Source organism: Ursus arctos, unplaced genomic scaffold, assembly GCF_023065955.2.
Source record: "Ursus arctos isolate Adak ecotype North America unplaced genomic scaffold, UrsArc2.0 scaffold_9, whole genome shotgun sequence".
NCBI classification, from domain to species: domain Eukaryota; kingdom Metazoa; phylum Chordata; class Mammalia; order Carnivora; family Ursidae; genus Ursus; species Ursus arctos.
In genome coordinates this window covers 4,629,489-4,647,078 of record NW_026623111.1, presented here as the reverse complement: position 1 = coordinate 4,647,078, position 17,590 = coordinate 4,629,489, and the positions used below count along the sequence as shown (strand labels likewise).

The 17,590-nt window shown below is 55.4% G+C and overlaps 1 protein-coding gene across 2 annotated transcripts in view; it reads right to left on the bottom strand.

Annotated features, from left to right (window-relative positions):
* PPP2R2C (protein phosphatase 2 regulatory subunit Bgamma) overlaps positions 1-15,932 on the bottom strand; it is a 130,329-nt gene extending 114,397 nt beyond the window's left edge. Inside the window, exon 1 of one of the 2 annotated variants that reach the window (XM_044389728.3) lies at positions 15,743-15,932. In XM_044389728.3, the coding sequence (XP_044245663.1) occupies positions 15,743-15,812 (70 nt within the window). In that variant the 5' untranslated portion in view covers positions 15,813-15,932. Of the gene's footprint in view, positions 1-15,665 lie in introns of both variants that reach the window. The other variant, XM_044389729.3, reaches the window with a different exon arrangement.
* Positions 15,933-17,590: the final 1,658 nt, after the last annotated feature.

Genomic DNA, 17,590 nt, shown 5'->3' with positions numbered 1-17,590 from the left:
TGCCATGCATGCTGTCTGGGACTGGGCCACCAGGTCGTAACGGTTTCCAATAACACTGCTTCCGCTAGGCTGAGCATATATGATGATCTGGGAGGTCAGTGTGTCCTCAGTCAAGCCAAGCAGAAAAACCAGCCAGCTCACCTGTTTCTCTTCTGCAAGTCCTTCCCCACTGCAGGGGCCCCCGGCAACAGAGAGGGCTCCGCTCCACCCAAAGCCACCCTTCCTGGTGTGGGCACCACACCGCGTACCCACAGAGGGGGAGGGGCGGGGGCGACTCACGCTGCACCCAATCCCGCCGTCATCTGCGCTAATAACTTCTGCCGGGTACACACACGGAGAGACAGGTCTGCAGGAAATCTGGTCTACCTCCTAAAGAAAGCTTGTATTCACCTCTTGTCCTCTGTATTTGTTTCCGGCTTCACGGAGATATAATTACATATAACACTGTGTAAGTTTAAGGTGGGTGAGTTTAATGCGTTGATTTGATTTGCTCAGATGCTGCAAAATGATTACCACCATAGCATCAGCGAACATCTTCACCACGTCACGGGATTACCATTTCTCTTTTACGATGAGAATATTTAAGATCTATTCTGTTAGCAACTTTCAGTCATGTAAGATCGTATTATTAACTATAATCACCGGGCTGTGCATCCGATCCCGGAGCTGCTTCAGCTTACAACTGGAAGCTTCTACCCTTTGACCAACATCTCCCCATTTCCCCCACCCGCAGTCCCTGGCAACCACCATCCCTGTCTCTGTTTCTGTGACTTTGGCCTTTGTAGATTTCACATATAAGTGAGACCATATGGCATTTTTCTTTCTGTCTGCCTTATTTCACTTAGCGTAATGGTCTCAAGGTTCACCCACATCACCCCGAACTCTGTATTTAAACTGGCAAAAGTACAGGACGCTTTTTGTACTTCTGATCAGGGAAACGGACAGAGAAGAGGCCTCCGCTTCTGCTGGCCAGTAGGACGGCAAGGGAGAATGTCGTTCCCCAGCCCGGAGAGGCCACAGCTCCAAGGTCAGACAGAGCCCAGCGCAGAGCCGGGCTCAGCCGGCCATCTGTGGCAGACGGTTCCCCAACGAGGGCCACGGCACTGTCTCCCATCCCATCTGCTCTTCCTCAGTGGACCTGGCCTTTCCCACTTCCAAAGGCAGACTCTACCTCCCCTGAACCTGGGCTGGCGGGTGACTCAACTGAACTAGAGCCACACGACTGACAAGGGGGACTCCAAGGAGGTCAGGAAGTCAGGTCTTCCACCTGCTTCTTCTTGGGAGGCCCCTAAGGAGTCCACGTGCCCTGAGACTACCATGCTGGAGAGACCATGTCGACGGTCCCAGGGGAGCCCAGCCCCCCAGCCGTCCCCACCACACCCGAACATGTGCGTGAAACCCTCCTGGACCCTGCAGACCAGCCCGCCCACCAGCTGAGAAGGGGAACTCAGCAGTTGCCACACAGAGGTGATCTGCCCAGCCAAGCCCTGCCCAAATTCCTGACCCACAGAATCCAGAGGACATAATAAAACGGTCGTCATCTTAAGTCACTACGATTTAGAGTGGTTTGTCAAGGAGTAATAGTAACCGTAACACCCACTGTGAGACAACAGGCATGCCATCTGACCTCTACGGGGCTCTGTTTCCTGATACACACAAAAGAGAGTCACCCCCCCCCCCCACGGTGGGTATAAAGTTCCCATGACACGTGACACCGTAGCAGTCAAGAAATGGCAGCTTCGCCTGTCACTCTCTCCTCCCACCACGGTCATTCTCCCACAAAGCCAAGAGAGTTGTAGATGCAGAAAAAGGTCCGCAGCACGAGTCCTCCCCCCACGGCCGAGGCCCATCCCCATCAGACACACATCAACAGACAATGAAACAGCCACAAGTCACCATGCGCCACAGCTGAAATCGATCCTTTTTTTCTGAGGCGGGAGAGACAGGAGACTGATGGGTTCGCTGTCAGCGACGGTTTGTGACGGAGCCGCATGGTACCCATGGACTTACCTTTCGAAGATCATCCAAAAATTTCTGATAAATTTTATCTTTCTCTTAGTAGACAACATGATATTCACACCTTTATTCAAGCCCCTAAAAGCTCTCCCATCCTTTCACCAAGAAATTGCCTTCCCAGATAGCCGGAGACAAGAATATCCTGAAATACGGGAAGGAACACATTCACGAGGGCGCTTGTCACATCTTACACTAAAACACCCAAAGTTGGGACGCGATGTCCAGGAGTGGGGCGGTCTCTGCACCCTCCAGCCACTGTTGTCGGCGCTACCAGCCTTAGGAGCACTCGCGTATCGACCAGGCCATGAGAGGAGGCTCAACCCTCCTCCCTCAACGAGGGCATGCCGCCAGCCCTCCTGGCCAACCGCCCCTTCATGCAACAATCCCCTCCACTGCCCACCCCAGAAGCCTCGCTGCGGGAGGAGGGGAGCTTTCTCACCTCTCCTGGAGGTGCTCACACCCCGCTCCGATCTTCCGTCTCCCACCACTTCACTCTCCAAACCCCTAGAGACCTCTGGCCACTCTCATTCCCTCTTCCTTCTGTGCCTGGACAGATGACCAAGGGCGCTTTCCCAGCAGCAGCCTGGTCTGTCTTCTCATCCACTGTGCCTGCCCGGGAGCTCCAAGACCCACCAGTTCTCACCACTATGCCTCTGCCCATAACATCTGAGGACCAGGAACGCCGTCTCCCCCACTCCCTACTGGCTGGTCCTTTGCTCCGGACTCAGCCTCTCTGCCCTGCAACAGGGTCCCAGCTATGGGGTCCCACTGCCTCCCAGCCCCCATCACACTGTATTATGACCACCTGTTTAATGTCTCCCTGGTTCCAGACCTTCTCCAGCGAAGGACTGTGCCCAATTCCTCTTTCCCACACCTCCCCACCCACGCACACACCCACTGCAGGCATCCACCCCCATCTGATGAATGAATCCATACCTAGTTATTGGCTGAATAATTATATCTACGTGAGGGACTACTAGGCAACCATTAAAAATTGTTTACTCGGAAATTATGATAATATGGGGAAATGTTTCAGCACATTAAATATTTTAAAAGATACAAACTGTATTTTTATGACCATCTATAGGGGAGTGCTAAGCAGGAAATACAACAAAACTGGAACATTTCTGGGGCAGCGACATCAGGATGTTATCCGCCCCCCCCCCTTCATTCTACTTCCTGCATTTTCGAATGTTTCTGTAATGAGATAAAATAAATAAAAAATTAAATTAAAATCTTCTTGCAAGGAGCATCTTACCATACATGAAACTTAGCTCCTGCAGTCTGATGATATGGGACACATTATGATGATGGATTATATTTTCACAGCTTCAATAAAGAGCCCTACCTCTCCTTGGGGCTATAAAATATTCCGGGTTGTTTTCATCACCTTTCACACTGAAAGCCGGTGTAGAAGCCACTATCGTTCAGCCTCTGACTCCTTCAGCCAGTTCATTCCATGATGGATTGTTCCCAAAGCAGACCAGCTGGCTGGAGGTCTGCGTGGTGAGCACTGTGGAGGGAAGGCGTGTGTCCCTCTCACAGTGATCCATGCGCTGCCTGACCATTTCCACAGCGAGGAATTTGCATTATTTAATGTTCTTGAGTCATCGCCTTCAATAAGGAGGCTACTGACTGCAATCCTCCAGCCAGGATTTAGAACGTCACTGTGGAAGGGCCATGCAGTGTAGTCACTGCCCATTTGGAATGAGAACGGGGAGTTCTCAGTTTGGGGGACCACATAAACGGCTGTGCACGCCCAAATCATTCAAAGTGATCTTAATAATCAATCTGGAAATTACGAATACCCTGTGACTTTATTTTTTTTAATATTTTATTTATTTATTTATTTAGGGTGGGGGGAGAGTGTGTGCACACGAGCACGGGGAAGAGGCAGAGGGGGACAGGGAGAGAGAATCTCAAGCAGACTCCGTGCTGAGCACAAGGCCTGACACAGGGCTCAAACCCGCGACCCTGAGTTCATGACCTGAGCCTAACCCAAGAGTTCAATCCACTGAGCCACCCAGGCGCCCCAATGTTTGGGGACTTAAAAAAAAAAAGTTAAAGTCTTTAAAAATTCTCTTATTGATGATTATAGGTGTATAGAGAAAAAAATAGCAAAACTAATATTTATTTAGTACGGTAATGTAAAACCTCAGAAACATCGAGAATTCAAGTGTTTTTATTTCTTTGTACAAACAAACCCATGGGGAGTTGTTCAGACTGCTGGCACCTCATCCGTGCCTCGGAGACCTGTCTTCCCAAGCCCAGGTCAGCTCCCAGGATTTTACCCCGCGCACTTCCAACACCGGGAAACGTCTTCCAGAGTCAGCGAGTTCTCCCTGGCGCGCGGGAGTCCAGTCGGCAATTGCCTCTCTAACTCCGCCCACGTTCCACACACGTTTCTCCTCCAGCCTGATCACCTTCACCCCCTGCTGAACGTCATCTCCGTCGGCCAATTCCTTCTTTTTGACTTTCCATTTTCGTAAAGCGTCACGTGGGTTTCTCACGGGGAGACAAGGCAGTGGTGCTGCCACGTGCTTTGCTGTCTGTGCGTGAGCACGTGCAGCGATCAGCCAACGAAAGATCCTGAAAGAAGTGGCCTGGTCGTGGTCCACGACGCGCACCTGTCATTTACTGAGTGATCTGTGTGCTGAAAACGTGGCGGCAACGTTTGTGTTCTGTGCACTCCTCAGAGTTACCGCGCGGTGATAGCTCAAGTCCGATCCGCGCGGCTGCGGGCCTGGCGTGATTTCACGGGAACGTGGGCACTGAAATCTGCACATAGCTGAACTTTGCAAAGACAAGACTATTTGTGCTCAGGGGATGTGGCCGGGGCAGGGCTGCCATCTGTTCACTGGGTCACTCAAATGCGTACTTACCCACACCTGGTGGGTGGCAGGTGCCGAGCTGTGTAAGATGAAGCAGACGTGTCCAGTCCCTGTATCTACTGATGTTTCGTGGGGCAGGACTCTGGGTCCCGGGTTTCAGAAAGGCCTGGGTGCCAGTCCTGCCTTACGATCTGAGCTGAGTCACCCTCCTGGCTGGGACAGACATTGACACAGGCTAAGGCACACAAGAAGGAAGTTCCTGGAAGGCTCTGGAAGAGCTACAGAATCAAGGAGAGAGCAGTAGCGGGACAAGGGGCCTCAGAAGGAGCAGGAGCTGGGCACGACTGGGAATTCAGTCTGGGAGTCCATGACTACTCCAGTTATCCACTGCCACGTAACAAATCTCAAAACTCAACGGCTTCCAACAGAACCCACTGCTATTGTTCATGAATTTGCCATCGGGCTAGGTACTGGTGAAGAGGCATGTACCCCCTGACAACCCGCCCGCGCTCTCCCAGCTGATGAAGGAGAGAGAGGCACACCCCAGGGCTGACGCCCAGGACACAGGCCTTCTAGACCCATCTGGTAATTGGGAGCCAGACACAGGTTGGGGACACTGGGGGTAAAACTGTCATCTTTCCAGACGAGTAACAAATGTCTTCTGCAGTCAGTGGTCTGAAGACGGGACAGAGGACTGGTCTCGAACAGGAAAGACCTAAGAGACAGAACGCCCCCATGCAGGTGCGGGACTTGGGATCCTGGTTCGAACCCGGTAAGTAGAAAAAAGCATTTCTGAGACAAGTGGGGACCTTGCCAGGAGGGCCGAGCATTCGGACAGGAAGGCATGAGTGCTCATTCTGGTAGGGCGGGGGCGGCACTCGGTAAGACGTGCCCTGGCCTGCTGAGGGAGGGGCGAGACGACCGGAGGCCTGAATCGGCTTAATAAGTTCTTCAGCCAGAAAGCGGGGAAAGTTAGTGAAGGAGGCATGGCGCAATCCTCCGAGCGGCTGGAGGAAGGCCATGGGCGAGGAGCGATTCCAGATACCATTTCCTGCACTTTGTACTACTTAGAAGTTTCACTAAAACTTTTTTGAAATTGAAAAAAACAAAAACACAAAAAGCTCATACTGTTAACATAAGTAGCCTTTATGGAGCTTTACGTCCGGTATATCGATTATTTTACCCGATACTCACAGAAAGCCAAGCTGGCTGGTGGTTCTCTCTCTGCTTCACAGGCTCGGAACCGGGTTCTGAGGCTGAAGCACCTGCCAGCTGGGCTGGGACCAGAGCTCAGGCCCTGGGGGCCCGGGGCCCAGCCTCCAGCACTGGCAGCCCCAGGTGTCAGGGCCACCATCTCCGCAGCGCAGAGGAATGCAGGAGGCCAGGCGGGCCCAGAGGGAGCCCTGGGCCTGAGCTGGCGATCCTATCCCTGCTTGGGGCAGCCGGGACCTCTGAGCTGCCTTTGTTCTGCCTCAATGGGCCATTCAGGGCAGGATTCTGGAGGACAAGAGCCTCCACTGTACAAGGAGGCAGTGCCCATCCTAGACAGCACAGTGGCTCCCAGGTGGGCCCTCCACCCCGAGCTGCCTGGCAACTGCTTCCTGGGCTCAGCCAGAGGAGCGCGGACGCTGTCAGGAGACAAGCGTATGTCATGCTGCTCATGCCATTCTTCCTGCCTGGAATGTACTAGAATGCCATGTCCCAAAGGGCATTGCTCTCTGACCTGGAGAATGCCACTCCCTTCAGTGCCAAAGCTCCTGTCCTCTGTAGAGCTGTAGCCAGCCCCCGCCTCCGTGCAGTGGAGGGGACCCCTCCTCCTCCTGGCCTTTAACCACAAACACAGACACGCCAGCCTTTTGCTCCGTGCTCAGCATGAGCACCACACCAGGCAGTCCTGGGTTCAAGTCCCAGACCCTCTAGGCCAGGCCCCTAACCAGAACTCAGCAGATCTCCCATCGCTGCCCTGTTGTTCCCTCCATGCAGGGTGGAGGTCAGGAGGTCATCTGCAGGCAGGTGGTCTGTGTTCAAACCCCAGCTCTGCCCCTTATGCATGGGACTCTGGGCCCATCCCACACCTTAGCTTTCTCCCCTGTAACATGGGAAAAATACATACAATACTGGGTTTGGTTGGGATCCAATAAGATGAGGTACTTAGCATCATGTCTGGTATACAGTAAGCACTCAATAAATGGTTAATCATATGAATGGCTATTATGTCTGTTTTACAATTATTCAATACTAAAGTCCACATTTTGCACGAGGGCCGGCGGGTGCCAATGTGGTGGGAAAGAGGCCTGTCTCTTGCAGGGCCTGGTTTTCCTCTCTCCAGGGGCATCCAAGACCCTGGGGGAGACAGGCCCACGTTTCAAGGACACAGCCTGGCTCACGTCCACAAACTGAAGCCAGGAGCACAGAGCTCCCGAAACGTGCCTTCTAGGACCTGGAGCCTTTGCCCCAGAGGCCACGAGACTGGAGAAGCGGGCTGCAGGGGCTGTGTGGGGGAGCAGAGAAGAGAGAGCAAACTATTCTGTGTGCCAGCAGGGAGACCTGAGTGGGGAGACAGGGCTGCAGCCTGCGGGGGCTCAGGGAAACACAGCATCACGAAGCAGAGCCCCAGGGGACAGGGTGCCAAGCGGGTGTAAACACCTGACACGGGGGCCCGAGAGGCGCATTCCGGTACCGTCTTGCCTGGCGGTGTGCGGCGTTCACTGCTGGGTGCCCACCCTTTTTCCCTCCCCGCCCCTTCCTTGCTGGACCGTCAGGCCTGGGACTCCACGGCCCTCCGCCTCCCTTCCCACCTGGTGACTGCCCCACCCGTGCCCCACACTTCTCATCCTCTGTCCTTTAGGTGTGGGCGAACCTCAGGTTCTGCCCGAGCTCTCTCCTCCCCCTGCTCTGACCCCATGGTCCCCCTCCACGCGCCAGCCCCACGGGCTTCCTCTGGGCCCAGATGCAGAGGCAGCGTCAGACATAACTGTCTGACGAATGAACGAGTGAGTGAGTGAATGAATGAACGACAGCAATGAACTTGCTCCTCGATACTGCACGTCCAGCATCTCATGCCTGCCCCCCCCGCCGGCATAAAAGGGGGAGCAGTAACTGTCTGTTGAACAAAAGGGGAAAAAACATCCCACCTCATTGGTATGCAGACATAAATTAAAACAAATACTTTCCATCTATGATATCTGCAGAGGTCAAATGAATTAGGGTACAAATGCTGATCAGCCTGTGGTAAAACGGAAGAATTCTCTGGAGAGTAACTTGGCAATATGTGTCAAGAACATTAAACACACTCATAATTTTTACATAAAATTGCATGCATAGGATTCTCTCGTAAGAAATTATTCCGAAGTTAGGGGGAGGGATGGGAGCAGGCTACCTTCATACACAGAAAGGGCTCGTTGACTCAGCGTTAGTTACACAAGGAAAAAAGCCACCTCGTTATCCAGCAATCAGGGAGTGATTAATTAGACCATGGCACACCTATCCTAGGAATAGCGTGCAGCCAATGAAGGATGGAGTTTGGGGGCGGCACTGGGGTTACTAGCCGGGCACCCCTCCCCAGCTAGGACTTGAGACCATACAGGGAAGGTGGACAAGAGGTAATGTGGGAGGAGTGAGGGACCCCTAGTCTACCGCCCCTCCCCTTGGGCCTGTGGGGGGAGAGAGGTCTAAAGGCTTCAATTTGCAATGAGAGACCTATAGAGATCTCCTTGGGACAGCCCAGGGGGTGTGGCGCCCGATGGGTACGGGAGGAGCATTAATACTTTAGCTCCCCAAAATAGGGAGAAGTTGCCCAATGGGTGACAGGCTCTCACATTTCCAACAACCACAAAAGCCAAGAGGGGGTGGGATTCTTTCCCCCTGGAATTCCAGCCAGTCCCCTACAGCAAAATAGAGCCAATTCTTTTTTTTTTCTTTTTAAGATTTTACCTATTTGAGAGAATGAGAGAGAGTACAGCGAGGGGAGCAGCAGAGGAAGAGGGAGAAGCAGGCTCCCCGCACAGCAAGAAGCCCGTTGAGGGGCTCGATCCCAGGACCCTGGGATGACAACCCGAGCCCAAGGCAGACACTGAGCCGACTGAGCCACCCAGGTGCCCCAAAGTAGAGCCAATTCTATCATGTGCAGGGCCCAGTGCAAAATGAAAACGCAGAGCACCCCATGCAAAAAGCAGGGGGAAAGTGTCATTAAAAACACTAAAATGTAACACTCTTTCATTTTCCCCATGACTTGCTGCGGTGTCACTTGCCACTCCGTGCCAATAGAAAAAAAATAAAAGTTTAAATTACCAGCATGAATTTTGCCACTCATCATTCCATTATGCAAATCTAGTTTTAAATGCAAATATGAGAGTATTTAACTGGAATGCAGAATCACGGAAATACACAATTCGTATCCGGCAGCTTCCACGGGCACACATCCTTTCCTCTTACAGGGCAGTGGGCACGCGACACCAAACCAGCTCATCCGATTTTATTTCACTTTTTGATGCTTGCCCATTCCACACACGCTCCTCTACCCTTGGCTCCGTGATGAATAGGGGTTGAAAGGGAAGGACCATGGCTGTCCCATCCTTTCCTTTCCTTCTGGGCCATCCCGTTCAGCAGCAGTGATTAAGTCACACGAGGACGTAATACGGGTAAGAGGGTATGATAACCGGGTTCCTTGGTCCCTCGTGCTCCTTGGAATATCACTTTCTCCCTTCTGTGTCCAAATCCAGCTCTGGTTCCCATGGAGAAGAGTGGCTTCTCCAGGCTGTCAGCACCCACCGCTGCCTACAGGGTCGTGGGCTCGCTGATCCAGTGAGCGAGCACCGTCCGCGTGGGAGCTCAGCAACACTCAAAGTGCACGCAAGGTGAGTGTGTATGGAAGCCACACAAAACAGCCAAAACGCGTGTTGTGCGCGTCACCTCTGCTCAGGCGCCCCTCCACGGTCCCATCGGATGGCACTTAGAAAACGCGGGTTCAAAGATAAAATTATAAAAATTTCAACATGGCAGTGGCAGAGCACGAAACCAAAAAACGGGTCCTTCTGAGCGTGGGGCCCACGTGGCTGCATGGGTTGCACAACCAGGAAGCCAGCCAAGCACTGGAAAACTCTATTATAAGCTCATGCTTCATTTAAAAAGTCGCCTTCAACATGGTTTATATGGAGCGATTACAGCTTTTATTAAACACAGACGTGGGCCTTCGAGAAAGACTGGAAGGAGTGATCACAAATGGCTAACAGTGTGCTTGCTGGTGCGGCAGACTGGAGACTGTCCTTCTTCCTTCATCCCCATGGCGACTCCAGTCCCGGCCATTAACCCCGGGGGTGACACACAGCCATGCTTCCCGTTCTCCAAACCCACAACCACCACGCACAAAAACGTCCCCTAGCTCTGCGGGCTTCAAGGATAAAAACCAAAAGCTGTAGCAAGTTAAAACAACCAGGAGATGATGTGGAAAAATTTTATTAGACTCTGATTCCCATCTTGCAGAAAGAAAATGAGAAAAAGTCTAGCCCGTGACTGCACCAACCTTTCCATTAGGATTGATTAAAAACAAATGAGTATGTTGCTTACGGTGTGCAAGCTGGCCCGCTTGGCACTTTGGGGAAACTAAGAACAACAGGAACCCCTCCACACAGGCCAACCTCTGGAGTCCGCGTGGGCTTTGCTCCTCAGGGCCGTGTGACAACCCAGGGCAGGAGGCAGTGCAAGGAGACTGAGGCTCAGAGAGGTGGTGTGGCTGAACCGAGAATACCCGGCGGCGAGCCCCCCGCCCCCGCAGCTGCCTTCGTTGCCCCCACCCCTGAAATGGAGAGAGCACGAGCTTGGGAAACTCTAGGACTGCTCATGGAAGTGATGTTCCTAGCTGGAAAGAAGAGGTGAAGATCCAGCAGTCCACTGTTTGATTTCCAAACCAAAGTCCGGCTCGTCCCATGGTCCCTCTGGACTGGCTTTAGGGCAGCGCCACGAGGGATCCCCTCTGAGCCTCCACTTCCCCACGGAGTGGGGAGGGGTGGGGTTAGCCAGTCTGACGATGGTTCTAAGGGTTACTCTAACTCTAAGGAGCAGGCATCATTGTTGGCAGACAACAGTTACTAAGCACTGACTGGGTCCCAGGCTCTGGGCCGGGCACGTTTATACCCATCAAGCCATTTCGCGCCATGAGTTCATGGAGAGTGTTCCTTCCATGAAGCGGGGGGGGGGGGGGGGTCCACGACATGTGACAACATCAAACAACGGTATGTCCCTCATTTCAAGTGACCTAAAGCAGCAATCCAGAGAAGAGGCTAAGGCTCAGAGAGACTGCGTGACCTGCTCACGATGGTGAGCCCAGAGTCAGACCCCACCGGGAATGCGGGTCTCCTGACGCCAGGTCCTGGCATCTCTCATCTGGCTGGAAATGCTTCCTCTGGACGGCTGAGGAAGGGAAACCAGAACTTGGCAGCCTTGACTTGAGTACCCAAAAGCGACCACGGAGGAGTCCTCAAACAGACACCCAACACATCAAACTCCCTCTGGGCTCCAGGGGTCTCAGATCTTGCCCGTGAGTGACAGGGCAGCCTTCTGGTCTTCCGGGTCACCAGGAAAGAGGGTGCTGTTGGCTACAAGTCACAGAGACTTGGCTTAAGGTGAGAAGCGATGAGAGAATGTGCCAGCCCGAGGAACTGGGCTGGGTGGACGTCAGGCTCCGTTAACCCAGGGAGTCACAGCGCTCCCAGCTGCCACTCCCATTCTGCCCAGGCACCAAGAGCGTTGGCGGCTTAGGGCTTACTCCCTTCGTGGTCTCAAGGTGGCTGCCGGCAACAACAGGGGGGCTTCCCTGTCCTTTCACAAGAGAGACACCAATTTCCTACAGCTCTACTTTCCACTCAATCCCATGTCCACTCTGGAACCAGCCGCTGCGAGGGGGACACACTACCCCGGACCAAGCTGGCCCAGCCTATGGCCACAGGTCTCTGGCTGGGAACCGTGATGCTCTTGGTGGCGTGGGGGGTTGGCTGTTGGGGGGATCAGCCTTAATACCCTCCACAGGCGGGCAAATTGAGCTGAGCGCTGGTCTCCCACACACAGCATGCCTCTCCAGCGTGGTCATGAGGACAATTCCTGCCCCACTGCTGGGTTCAAGCAGGCCTGGACCTCCTCCTGACTGTACCAACTCCTTGTCCCAGCCCCTGCTTCATTTCCTCAGGCACACAGTCTGTGGGGATACGCACATGGCTCTGAAAACCCATGGAATGTGCGAGGTGGCAAGCATACGGGGTCAGGGAAACAGAGGCACCCGTCTTTCTGTGGATCTAAGAGGCATGCGTGTGTGACAGAGGTTCATGGCTGAGATGCTCAAGGGAGGGAAAGCTGGGAGTGGGGTCCTAGCAAGAAAGCATGCCCTCAAGCGCCTTCCCTTCCAGGTGCCTGGAAGCGACCGCTGCCACCTCCCACAGCCCCCATGTCTGGCCCCTCACTGCCTGCCCAGGGCCACACCCAGCAGAGCACGGCTGGTAAACGCTGCTGCGTGAAGGGGGAGGAAGGGGTTTGTAGACCAGACAGGCCTGGAGATGCCCACCTCACTCACTCACCCCGAAGCTGAGCTCTGTGGCTGCAGCAAAGGGAACACAGCCAGGAAGCATCCTTCCTGGGCCATATCTGGCTCTTGAGAAAAGTCTAAACACACAGAGACTTCCTGGCACTCTCCTACCGCTGGCAGTCCCTCTCTCAAGGGTCCAGGCCCTTCTATTGTCTTGAGAGACTCAACTGTATTGCTCTCCCCAACACCCACCCAACTTTTCAAAGTTCTCTGTGTCGCAAAGTGGCCTGCACCCATGCTTAGTGATGACAACAACACTCTATCAGCTGAGCTGAGCCAAGAGTTAAGGGCGGGGGGGGGGGGGAGCTGCTCTGACTAATTCATACCAAGGTGCGAATGACTAACAAAATCTAAACTCTTCCCAAAGTATTTGAGATTTTATAAGAGAAGATTCAGGAACTCAAGCAGGACTCCCACTGGCAAAGATGACATTTAACTCAAAACCTAAAGGATGAGAAGGAGTCAGCCATAAGAAGAGCAGGAGGGGTATAGTTCAGATAGAGAACACAGCCAGAGCAAATGCTGGGAGGCAAGAAAAAAAAAATGACCTGCTTAAGGAACAGGAAGTAGACCAGAGCCACTGGGGTGTAGTGAGTGAGCGTTTGTGGCCAAATGACCAGGTGGGACAGGAATTTGTACACCTGGGTCTTTTACAAAATCTCAGCATCCATTATTTGCTCACGAAGCTCTTCCAGGAACCTTATAAATTATACCCGTGCCACTGATTAAATGCCTCCATAGACCAAGCACGGTGCTGGGTATTTTCTATATTAGCATAATCACTGATCATCCCAACAGTAATAACGTAAGATAAGTTATTATTATTTCTCCCTTTACAAAGGGAGAAGGTGAAGCTCAGAAAGGTTTAATAACTTGTCCAAGATGACACAGCATGTGAAGAGTCAGAAGCAGGATTTGAGCATAAGCCTAACTGACGTCCAAATCTGTGAGCTACGCTGTGCTCTGAGCACAAGATGCAAGATGCAATGCTGGGCAAGTCTGCTTTCATGCAGGGAAGCCAGAAATCTCGTATAATCCCAATTCTAACAATTACAGTTCTTGCTTCCTCTCCTAGACCCTACCCTCCGTGAGGACAGGAATTTCTGATCTCACTCGTCTCCGCATCCCAGCCCCTGAGCCCTATGCCCTACATACACAGGCACTCAGTGTCGGACGTGGACAAGGTCAAGCCTCAGTTTCTTCTATAAAATGGGATTGTGGGGTATGCGAGACCTTGTGTGAGGCCCCAGCACACAGTAGGTGTTCAACATACTTCAGTTGCCAGTTAACAAGTTACTCACAGGAACCCTAAGACCCTGTAGGCAGGATGGTTATTATTCACTCCCATTCTACAGATGAGGAAACCAAGACTTAGAAGAGCATCCCCTCAATAGCACAGAGCTCCCTTCTAGAACTCAGGCTGCCCAAGGGCAGAATCGTTGTCTAGCCCCCAGGGCTTAAACAATGACTGCCACAGAGTAGGCGTCCAGTAAATATTTGTTGAATGAATGAAGAGGAATTAAAAACATCACTTCTTTCTCAAACGCTGTACTTCCCCCTGCTCTCCTCTACTAAGAGCCGGTAAATTTCTGGAAGGAAGCTGGAAGGGGGGGTGGGGTGGGATGAAGAAGGAATTGATGTTCGTGAATGTCCCCTATGGGTCAGGCATAGGGCTTTTTACTTTTAATCACAGGGTCCTGCGTCCCTTTCCATCATCCTTAACGTAGAGAATGAGAAAACAGAGGCTTCCTGCAGAAAGCCAGACCGGAATGACCTGCCAAGATCCCCTCTCGGCCAGAGCCAGACCACTAGGGCACCTGCCAACAACCCGAGGCCTGTCTCACCCTCTGCGCTCGCTCGGCAGCCTGCGAGCAGAAAGAACACCCCGACACACACTGATTCTTCCTCAACCTCACCAACGCAGGCCACAAAGGGCCGCTTTCAGCTCCCTGGGCCCCTGAAAGCCCTAGCTTGGGGGCTGAGCCCTCGCCCAAGCCAGGCGGCCCTCCCCCCACCCCATCAGCAAAGCGTGACTCAGCGGTTCTCCTCCGGGGAGCGGGAAGCGCCACCCCTCAGCACCCCTCCGCCCAGGTTACACATCCAAGCTCTGCTCTCCAGAACGCGACGCAGGGGTCCCGCCCCGCGCTGGCCCCGCGCTCCCCGGTCTCCACAGGGCTCCAGCTACCGCTCGGCCTCATTTCCGGCGGAGCCAGGCACTAGAGCCGCGGACACCACCCGGGAGTCGAGTCACGGCCGCCGAGCCCACACAGGTTCCCTGACACACGTACCCACGCGCGCCAGCCCCGCGGAACGCCATGCGCAGGGCCCCTCCCACTGGGGCACCCACCAGGGTACCTCTTGCTACCAACCCACCAACACTTATGCGGCCAGTTCAGCAGCCCCTAGGAAAGGTGCAGCCAGTCCCTAAACCCGGGAGGGTCTCCAGCACAAGTGTCCCCACTGCTGCATGCTGACACCCCGCGGCTAGCTGTCCCCATCTTTAATCAAGCTTTCGCTCCGCGGGCCCCTGGCTGCGGCTTGGGAGCTCTCGCCCACCATTCTCTGGGCAAGGTGGAGGAGAGGGACCCTTGGAAGTCACTGGTTCATCAGCGCAGACCAGCTGGATTCTACCACCTCGGGGTGGGGGTTGGGCTTGGGCCTGTTGGGCCAGTTTGAAGGATTTCAAATGCAGGGCCTGTATGGGATGGCATGTCCCACTTTTTTGGGAAAATTCTAACAGTTTGGGGCCAGCTCCTGTCTCAGTATAACTCACCGGGAATAAAAGACCAACCCCAAACCGGCCGCCTACTCCCACCCACGAGGGGCCCCTGCCTCTGGAGGCACAGGGAGGGGCCCAGGACAGCGAGCCTCTGGGGGGTTGGGGGGGGGATCTGGATTGGATTTTTTTTTCCTGGATCCCTCTTCGTCTCCGGGGAGTGGGCAGCCTAGAAAATTCTGTGGGCTTTGGGCAGGGCTCAAATGGCAAACCCAGGATTTTAAGCCATTACATTTCCCCGGATTTCTTCACCAGATTAGCCGCAGGAATGGCCTTTTTACAAATGATGGCCAGGGCCGATTCAGGATGCCACCAGGCCTGGGGGCCGAAAGCTGCCTGCCGGAGGGCGGCGCGGAGGAGGGCGCTGGACAGCAGAGGCCGGCGCTCGCGGGCTCCCTCCCTCCGGGACCCGGGGCAGGGTGGGGTAGGGTAGGGTGGGGGGACACGACACACAGCGCGCGGTCCAAACCTTCGGAGGGCATTCGGTGCGACGGCATCCCCACGCCGCGGCCGGCCGGAGGGGGCCTCAGACAACACGTACGTTACCTTCAGTCACATAGCTGTGGTCCCGCAGGAAGCTGTGGTTAATTTTCCGCGTGTCCGTGTCCTCGCCCATTGAAGGCCGTGCCCGGTGCCCTGGGCATGCCCCGCCGCCGCACACCGATGCAATCCGCAGAGGTCGCGCCGGGCGCGCGGGCCATGCCGCCGCAGCCTAGCAGGGGCGCGGGCCGCCGGGGCCCCGGGGGGCGGGCATCGCGGCCGGGGGCGGCCTGGGACGGGCGGGGCGGCCGGGGCGGGCGCCGCGGTCAAGCGAGCGCGCGGCGGGCGGGCGGCGGCCGCGGGTGGGGGCGGGCCAGGGCCCGGGCGCGCATCCCGGCCGGTGCGCGCTGCGTCGTGCGCCCGGCGGCGGCGGCGGCGGCGGCGGCCTGGTGCCGGGGCGCCTGGCTGCGCGGCGGCGGGAGGGGACGCGCGCGGCGCTGCGCCGACCGAGCCGGGGCCGAGCCGGGCTGCGCGGGCTGGGGCCGCCGCCGCCGCCGCCGCCGCTCCGCAGGCCCCTCCCTCGCGCCGCCCGCCCCTCCGCCCCCGCGGCCCGCGCAGCCAGCCGCGCGCCGGCCGCCCAGCGCCCTGCAGGTGGAGCCGCGCCCGGGTAGGGGCGGCACCGCCGCGCTCCGGCCCCCGCGGGTGGGCACTTTTGGTGCCTGGGTGGGCGGGGGAAGGAGGAAGGAGATGGCCACCTGAGGGGTGGGGGGCGCTGGTCAGCTGAGCTTTTGGGGGGCACCTTGGCCGCCCAGGTGCCGGAATTACGGAAGAGACGCCCAGTGACGGAGGGATTAGAAGAGGTAGGGCGGGCGGGCAGCTACCGGAAGGACAGGGAGGGGATGGGGGGCGGCCGAAGGTGGCACATTGGAGCCTAGAAGACTTAAGAAGTGAGGCGAGGGGGGCTGACAAGGGTCCCCTTCGTTGGTAGAGGAGGGTGGGTAAGACAAGTCGAGGACCCTCTGGAGCGCAAAACTGGACCTGTGGGAAGAAGCTGGGGGCGGGGGGCGGGGGTCGGACCGGGCGAGGAGAATGGGCATCCTAGTAGGTAAAACACCGGATGAGCTGCCTGGGGTAGTTGGCCTCCACCAGGCAGAGCTCCATGATCTATCCTACTCATCTCTCTACTTACTGGTAAAGATAAAGTGTAGAAACAGCGCTGGGTGCACTCCAAAAACAGGTTGGAAAACAGGTCCCTCTGCCAGTCTCCTTCTCCACCGAACCCAGGGCTTCTGCCAAACAGGACCTTCCCTGCCCCCCTTCCCTTTTCACCAGTGTGGCCCCTCGTCGCACACAGTACCTGGCACAGAGCAAGCCCTCAAAAAAGATATCCCCTCGTTTGTCCAAGCCAATCCCTTGCCTGACGGATAGAGTTCCCTGAAGGCAGCACAGGTCTCACTGGGGGCTTGGGGGGTTGGACCCCCCCCCCCCAGTACCTTCCTCGCTGCTCAGCAAAACCTCTTTGGCAAGGGAGGGGGAGGAAAGGCAGAGGCTGTCTGGGAGGGGCAACAAATGCTGAGGGTCCTTCAGCCCCAGGTGGGAGAGGGAGCCAGACAGGATCCCCCAATCCCAAAATTCTGTGAGGCTCTGCTTCTTTCAGCTGGTTTTCTGGGGACTCCAGACAGCTCCCCAAACTGCAAGGGGGCCAGGGGAGTCCAGAAGAGGCAGAGGCAGAGGCAGGAGGACAGGATCAGGGAGATGGGCGGGTGGATGCTGCCTGGGGTTTCTTGCTGGGAAGTGGGAGTTTGACAGTAGAGCTGGGCTTTCATGGGACAGAAATGCCCAGAATGGACCAGGGGGAGGTCTGCCCCCCTCCTCACCCCTGCTGGGTGTAATGGAAAGGGCCAGAACCCTGAG